The 8,123-nt window shown below is 50.3% G+C and overlaps 1 protein-coding gene across 1 annotated transcript; it reads right to left on the bottom strand.

Moving 5' to 3' along the window:
* Nucleotides 1–3,592: 3,592 nt before the first annotated feature.
* On the bottom strand, nucleotides 3,593–5,677 carry GUCA2A (guanylate cyclase activator 2A). The gene is made up of 3 exons (XM_017873123.1): nucleotides 5,566–5,677; nucleotides 4,309–4,516; nucleotides 3,593–3,876 (listed from the first exon to the last, which is right to left on the bottom strand). Exons 1-3 carry the CDS (start codon nucleotides 5,638–5,640, stop codon nucleotides 3,812–3,814), a joined length of 348 nt encoding a protein of 115 aa, XP_017728612.1. The 5' UTR covers nucleotides 5,641–5,677; the 3' UTR covers nucleotides 3,593–3,811.
* Between the last annotated feature and the right edge of the window lie 2,446 nt (nucleotides 5,678–8,123).

Raw genomic sequence — 8,123 nt, 5'->3', positions numbered from 1 at the left:
CCTGTAATCCCAGCACTTTGGGAGGCCGAGACGGGCGGATCATGAGGTCAGGAGATTGAGACCATCCTGGCTAATACGGTGAAACCCCGTCTCTACTAAAAAAATACAAAAAATTAGCCGGGCACGGTGGCGGGCGCCTGTAGTCCCAGCTACTCCGGAGGCTGAGGCAGGAGAATGGCGGGAACCCGGGAGGCAGAGCTTGCAGTGAGCTGAGATCCGGCCACTGCACTCCAGCCTGGGCGACAGAGCGAGACTCCGTCTCAAAAAAAAAAAAAAAAAAAAGACTTTAATCCATTTTGAGTTAATTTTTGTACATGAGGTTAAATAAGTGTTTAATTTCAATTTTCTGCATATACCAATACCATTTATTGAAGAGATTGTCCTTTCCCCATTGTGTGATCTTGGCACTTTTGTCAAAGATCAGATTGTAAATGTGTAGATTTATTTCTGGGCTCTCTCTATTCTGTTCCATTAGTCTTTATGTCTGTTTTGTGCCAGTACTATGCTGTTTACAGCTCTGTAGTAGATTTTGAGATCAGGTAGTGTGATGCTTCCAGCTTTTTCTTTTTTGTTCAACATTGCTTTCGCTATTTGGGGAATTCTGTGGTTCCCTATGCAATTTAGGATTTTTTTTCTATTTCTGTGAAAAAGATATAATTGGAATTCTGATAGGGATTACGTTAAATCTGTGGATCATTCTGGATAGTATAAACATTAAAAATATTAATTCTTCCAGTCCATGAACATGGAATATCTTTCCATTTATTTGTATCTTCTTTAATTTCTTTCATCAGTGTTTTATGTTTTTCTAGTGTATGATTCTTTTCCGTCATTGGTAAAATTTATTCATAAGATGTGTGTTGTTGTTGTTGTTGTTGCTGTTTAAATGGGATTGTTTTCTTCATTTCTTTTTCAGATCATTCATTGTTAATTATAGAAATGCTACTAATTTTTGTATGATTTTCTAATCTGCAACTTTACTAAATTTGCTTACAAGTTCTAATAGCTTTTTAGTAGAGTCTTTAGAGTTTTCTATGTATAAGCTTATGTCATTTGCAAATAGAGTCAATTTAACTTCTTCCTTTCCAAATTGAATGCTTTTTTATTTCTTTTTCTTGCCTAATTGCTCTGGTTAGGACTTCTAGCACAGTACTATGTTGAATAAAAGTGGCAAGAATGGACACCCTTGTCTTTTTCCTGATCTTAAAGGGATGACTTCCAATGCTTTTGAGTCTTCTCCCTTTTTCTTAGTCTAGCTAAAGGTTTTGCAATTTTATTTATCTTTTCAAAAACTCAACTCTTAATTTTGTTGATCTTTTCTATTGTTTTTCTAGTTTCTATTTCAATTATTTCTGCTATGATCTTTTCTTTTCTTCTATTAACTTTGGGCTTAGTTTGCTCTTCTTTTTTAGTTCCTTGAGGTGTAACAATAGGTTGTTTATATGAAATCTTTCTTCTTCTTCTTCTTTTTTTTTTTTTTTGAGACGGAGTCTCCCTCTGTCGCCCAGGGTGGAGTGCAGTGGCCGGATCTCAGCTCACTGCAAGCTCCGCCTCCTGGGTTTTACGCCATTCTCCTGCCTCAGCCTCCCAAGTAGCTGGGACTACAGGCGCCCGCCACCTCGCCCGGCTAGGTTTTGTATTTTTTAGTAGAGACGGGGTTTCACCGTGTTAGCCAGGATGGTCTCGATCTCCTGACCTCGTGATCCACCCGCCTCGGCCTCCCAAAGTGCTGGGATTACAGGCTTGAGCCACCGCGCCCGGCCCTCTTCTTTTTTGGTGTAGGCATTTATTGCTATAAATGTCCCTCTTTGAACTGCTTTTGCTGCACCCTATAAACTTTTGCATATTGTATTTTCGTTTTCACTTGTCTCAAGATACTTTTCAATTTCCCTTTTGATTTCTTATTTGACCCAGTGGTTGTTCAAAACCAGTAGACTTTTAAGAATTTTTCTGCATTTTTTCATTTACTCTTCACTCAACTCTAGGATATATGGATTCTTATCTTCCCCATTTTTCAGATGAGAAAACTGAGGAGAGAAAAGGCTAGATAGCCTGCCTAAAGGCACACAGCTGTAAAAGACAGACCCAGGACTTATACCCAAAGAGTCTGGCTCCAGAGTTAGGGCATTAAATGATTCCACTCCATCATATATCTCACTTAATCCCCTGCCAACCTTGGGAGGTAGGGTCTGTTATCATCCTCACTTTCAGATGAGAAACCAAGCCTCAGAGAGGGACACTCAGCTTGTAAATGACACAGTAAGGCTCAAACTCAGTCCTGTCTGCCCTCCCAGGCTCCACACTGTCCTGACCGAACCATTCCAGTGTCTTTGTGTCCGTCTGTACCATTCCCACCTTCTGCAACACCCTCTTTTTCCCTACTTTCACACTGGTTTTGAAATTCCCTGCATCCCAATGCAAATCTGAGGGGTGATGCAAATGCACTTGCCCTTCCCCTTTCACAAAGCCTTCTTCACCTCAACTAGAAGAGATCTTACCTTTTGAATTCTGAAGCCCGTGGAATCCCCCTTGTGACAATTCCCCTCCACCCCACTCCCCAAGATGGACCCTTGGGAGTTCTGCCTTCTCTTTTTTATGTTGCCTCTACCTTTGCTAATAGGCCTCACTTCCATACCCTGCTTCCTCACCCTGTCTGAACCACTTTCAGCCTGATCCTGGTCCCCTTTTCTCTGGTTTGTTTTACCACTTATTGAATTCCTCTTATGTTTGTGTCAGGCCTCAACTGAGGGCTTTATGTGCATTATTTCACCCAGCCTGGGAGGCAGGAAATATTAGCGCCCCAGTTTTATAAAGGAAGAGGTGGAGGTACAGAGAGGGAAAGTGACTTTCCAAAGATCACACAGTACTTGGAAAAGCTGTGGCTGGGACCCTGCCCTGTTTTATATCCTCATGCAATTATCTATGTGTGTCTGGAGGTCAGAGAGACTTCCCCAGGCACAGAAGCCATTACATAACAGGGTGGCCAGAGCTGTGCAAGGGTTGTGGGTGGTCACAGTGCCCGGAGAGCACCAAGGTCAGGGTCACAGTGGGAGCACTGAGACTCTTCCTGGGGGGTTGAGAAAGTTGTCTTGAGGAGAGGCCATGGAACGAAAGCCTTGGGGCCTGAGTAGGAGTTTGCCTGACAGTAGTGTGGGAAGAGGAGCAGTGAAGAGGTGAGCAACAGCAAAGGAAATGGCAAGAGGTGTGGTTTGGGATGTGGTCAGGGTGGAGGCCACACTAGCATGGTTGGTGGGAGCCAAGTCCTTGAGTACCCAAGAGTTTGGTGCCAGTCTCCTAGTGGGTCAAGTGCCTGTGCTGGTCGTCCCAACCAGCTCAGACTGGCTCCCGTGCTCACATGTGGCTCAGGAATTTGATGACCTCAGGAGATGTGAAAGTAAAGCAAACCCTCCCCACCACCTGCTGCCTTGGTGGTTTGGAGATCCAGATCCCCTCCACGCCTCTGTGTTGTGGCAGCCCCAGGGACAGTGAGCAGCTTAGCAGACAGAGTGGGGTCCTTCGCTTTGTACATTACATCCCGAGCTTCCAGGGCAGGGTAGACTAGGGGATGAAGGAAGGAAGGCAACACCCAGAGTACTCTGGAATCTGGTTTATTAGCAGGGGGTTGGAGTGGCTCTAGGGAAGGACAGTGTTGGGGCGAGGCCTCCAGTCACCCAGTTCCTCCCCGGGCTGCTCCTCCCTACTGGACCAGGGTAGCTTGAGCTGCTGGGAGTGGAATATCATGGGTGGCCGTTCCTGCAGGAGAAAAGAGCTTCCCTGCTGGGGAGGGGAGGCAGGCAGTGGGCAAGCCTCCCTAGCATCCGGTACAAGCAGCGTAGGCACAGATCTCACACGTGCTCGGGTCCTCAGCGATTTCCTCTGCACAACAGAGATGGAGCCTCGTGAGAACCAGCATTTCCTCACAATACCCCTGCCGCCCTTGGCCCAGAGCTTGTACATCACCACCCAGCCCCCAGAGAATCCCAGCAGGCCGGTACTCTGACCTACTGGGCTTTTTGCCCCAAACCAGGGCACGCAGACTACTCAAACCAACCAATCAAAGCAGAGGTTCCACCAGAAAGAGAGGCAACTAAGACCAGATGAACTGTCTTAGTTCCCAAACCTCAGCAGTCACAACTTGGAATTGAAGTGGGCGTGGAACAGACCCACCAATCAGAGCCAAGCTCCCTAGTTCCACCAATCAGAGCTGAGCCCTTCCTCCAAATCCCACCAATCAGAGCACATCTCTTCCTCATGTGCCACCAGAGTATTCCCGAGTCCCGTCAATCCGAGAGGAAGGAGGCTGCTCACCCAGCCTCTGAAGTATCTCCTGGGCACTGGGCACCTTGCAGAGAGGCTTGAGTTCTTCTGGAAAGTTTGGGTTGCTACAGACGATGGGAACCACAGGTTCACCAGGGATGCGTGCAAACTTCCTGAGTTTCCCAACCCTGGGCTCCTGGGGCTCTTGGAGGTCTTTGAGCTTCTTCACTGACTCCAGAGAAAAGGAGAAATTTCCATCCTGGAAAAGACAAGCCCAGAGCATGAGGCCAGGCTGCAGCCTGCTTCCTGACTCTGCCCCCCGTGCTGGCCCCGGTCCAGCCCAGTGGTGCTCACGAGTAGTATTCGCGGCATATGGGAGCCAGGCGATCCACTGAGGGGCACTGTGAGGGGCTGAGTTCAGGCCCCAGGCCCTGGCTTGGCTCCGTGATGCTGGACACTCCAGAACCCGCAAATTCTGCCTGTTGTATGGGGAATGGAGAAAATGGGTGTGAAGCTCCAGTAACACCAAAGGTGCCTAATGAGTAGGAGCCAGTGTGCTGATTTTTAGGGAGAGGCAAAGGACCAGCACCCAGGCATGGTAGCTCCACATGGTCAAGCCCAGGCTGTCCTTCCCCTGCCTGAGAGCGGTGCTGCTGATTACCGGGCCCCCAGCTTCAGCCTGCAGCCTGGTTTTTGTTTGAGAAGCAATAAAAGGCCTCCCGGAATCTGGCTTTGATAGAGAGCAGGGCCCCTGCTAGGTGCCAGCCTGGCCTGTCGCCAGCATTGGCACTGGTAGGCACACCCATCAGGACCTCCAGGGTGTCCATGTGGTTCCTGGGACCCACAGGGGTACTTTGGCTGAGCACGGAACTGAGGAGTAAGGTCTGGATTTAAATCCAGCTCCTGCACTTCCCACGGCCATGTGCCCATCGTCTGTTACAGAACTTTTGTGGGGCTCAGTTTTCCCCTCTGTAAAATGGGACTAATAATTCCTTTCTTCCAGGTTGATGGTGGGGCCACAGTGAGGGGCTGGGGAAAGAATCGGTACATGGGACACTCAGTAAATTGGCCAGCTCCTCGCCTTCCCCATATGATTATTCCTCTTCCCTCCACTGGATTTCTTTCTCCTCCAAAGTTGAAGGGAAAGGTGTGTGTGTGGCCGAACTGAGCAGGAGCTCCTCAAAGAAGGCCAAACCTCGGACACACATCCGCAGTCCAGCCCCAAAGAGGAGGTATTCTCTCAGGGGACCAGCCCTGGGCACTAGGGGCAGGGAGCCAGCTGGGCCAGGGTAGGGACAAAGGACTCACCTTCACAGTGACCCCTCCTGCCAGGGCAGCCCAGGCCCCGAGGAGGCACAGTGCGGAGAGCAGGAGGGCATTCATGGCAGCAGTGCCCGAGGGAGGGGTGGCTGTTCTGGATGCCAGGGGTAAACAGCGGGACTTTTAAAGAGGGCAGGTTACTGAGTAACCCGGAAGCCTTTGTCAGTCTCATCTGCTCACCTGTCAGGCCTTATCAGATAAGGCTGAGACAGCCCTGGGAGATAAGAGCCAGGCAGGGGGACCCCTGGCCCCTCCCTGAGCACCCACTTTGACCCACAGCCGGGCTGGGTCCTGCATTCATTCACCAATAAGGCACATTCACTCACGACTGCCCTGTACTGGTGTGGGGACTGCCGACCCAGCCCTTGAGGGGAGGGCCCAGCCCGACAGTGAAAGGCAGGGTGATTAGGGTAGGGTGATTAGGGTGAGGTGATGGGGATGCACTGGGGGCTGAGCTCTGGAGAATGGGTGGAGGTTTTCTCAGAGAAGGGACTGAGAACAGAAGGCCATTTCATGCCACATAGACAGCTAGGAGGTGAGACAGGCCGGAATATTCAGGGAAATGTGAGAAAAACTGCGCTGGAGGCTGCAGGGCAAGTCAGGGGCTGCGTTTGATGGCTGCAACTTCAAGGAAGCCCTCCGCACAGCCTGGGTTCAGTTCCACTTACTGCCCAGTTGTGGGGCATGTGAACTTGGGCCAATGCTTTCCGCTCTCTGAGTCTCGTTGTCCCTTGTGTCACCTGTGGGAACCAAAAATAACACCTACCTCATGGGGTAGGTATGTGGTAGACATTATTGTTTCGAGAATCAAGTGAGGTTTTAAAAACACTTAACTCAATGCCTGGCACACAGAAGGTGCTCAGCAGAGGTCCATTCCCCTATTATTTTTAGCAGCCACAGCAGCTCCTGGTCCTCCCTGGCCCCTCTGGTGACCACCTGCCTGTCTGAGCCACAGGCTGTCCCCATTCTCTGCTGGTCCCCATCCTGTCCTGCCTGCCCTGCAGCCTCAGGGTGTCCTCGAATGAGTTCCTCCCCAATCCGCCCACCCCCTTGACCCTGCAGATGCAGTCCCCTTTCCACAGATCACACTGGGGAATTGCTTGGCTGTGCCCGCGCGCCTCTAGACTCTGACCCCATTCAGATCGTGCCCTCAGCACAGCATGCATTCACTGTGTGCTGTTGTGAGCAGGAATCCCCAGGACACAGGAGAAAGGGTAACCCTGGGATTGTCATCTTTCTACTCAGCCAACCTGGCCCGATGCCAGGACAGCCCTAGGGCGGGAGCTTGGGCAGGAATTCCTGGGTGGGGAGAGTCAACACTGAAGAGGGAATTGGAGAGAGCAGGGCCTGACCAGGAGGGAACTGCAGGGACAAGGCCCTCAGGGAGGGGCAGGGAGCTCCTGGCCCGGCTCCCAGGGCAGTCCTCACAGCTGCACTGGATTTCCCACCCCTTTCTGGTGAGTGTGTGTGTGTGTTAAGGGGGGGGTGTGTCTGCGGAGACGTGTATGTCTGTATATGCCAAAGTGTCTGTATATACCCTGATAGGTGTGTGTAGCCAAAGTGTGTGTGTATATGTGCACGTGCTGAAGGTGTGTGTGTGTGCTGAGGCATGTGTGTACACTGAGGAGTGTATATGTATATATGCTAAGGTGTATGTGTGTGTATACTGAGGGGTATATGTGTGTCCGTGTACACCAAGATATCTGTGTCTGTGCAAGGAGGTGTGCATATATACATCGAGGTGTGTGTGTGCCAGTGTGTACATACACAGGCATGTGTGTGTACACCAAGGTGTGTGTGTTTGCTGGTGTGTCTGCTGATGTGTGTGTATGCGCACTGAGGTGTGTGTGTGTGTATGCTCGTGTGTATATGCACTGAGATATGTGTGTGTATGTGCACTGAGGTGTGTGTGTGTATGCTGAGCTGAGGGCGTCTGCTGTGTTGTGCATATGTGTGCCGAGGTGTGTGTATACACTGAGGTGCATGTGTGTGCTGAGGTGTGTGAGTGCTGATGTGTGTGTGCATGCTGACGTGTGTGTATACACTGAGGTGCGTGTGTGCTGAGGTGTGTGTGTGTTGAGGTATGTGTGTGCTGACGTGTGTGTGTGTGCTGAGGAGTGTGTGTGTGCTGACATGTGTGCATACACTGAGGTGTGTGTGAGTGCTGATTGTGTATACACTGAGGTGTGTGTGTGTGCGCTGAGGCATGTGTGTGCTGACGTGTGTGTGTACACTGAAGTGCGTGTGTGTGCTGACGTGTGTGTATACACTAAGGTGCGTGTGTTTGCTGACGTGTGTGTGCTGAAGTGTGTGTACACACTGACGTGTGTGTGCTGACGTGTGTGTATACACTGACGTATGTCTGCATGCTGAGGTGTGTGTGTGTGTGCCGAGGTGTGTATATACACTGAGGTGCATGTGTGTGCTGAGGTGTGTGTGTGTGCTGACGTGTGTGTATACACTGAAGTGCATGTGTGTGCTGAGGTGTGTGCTGACGTGTGTGTACACACTGAGGTGTGTGTGAGTGCTGACGTGTATGTGTACAC

The sequence above is a fragment of the Rhinopithecus bieti genome, unplaced genomic scaffold (assembly GCF_001698545.2).
Source record: "Rhinopithecus bieti isolate Rb0 unplaced genomic scaffold, ASM169854v2 scaffold_6907, whole genome shotgun sequence".
Taxonomy (NCBI): domain Eukaryota; kingdom Metazoa; phylum Chordata; class Mammalia; order Primates; family Cercopithecidae; genus Rhinopithecus; species Rhinopithecus bieti.
This window is presented reverse-complemented; position numbering and strand designations above follow the sequence as displayed.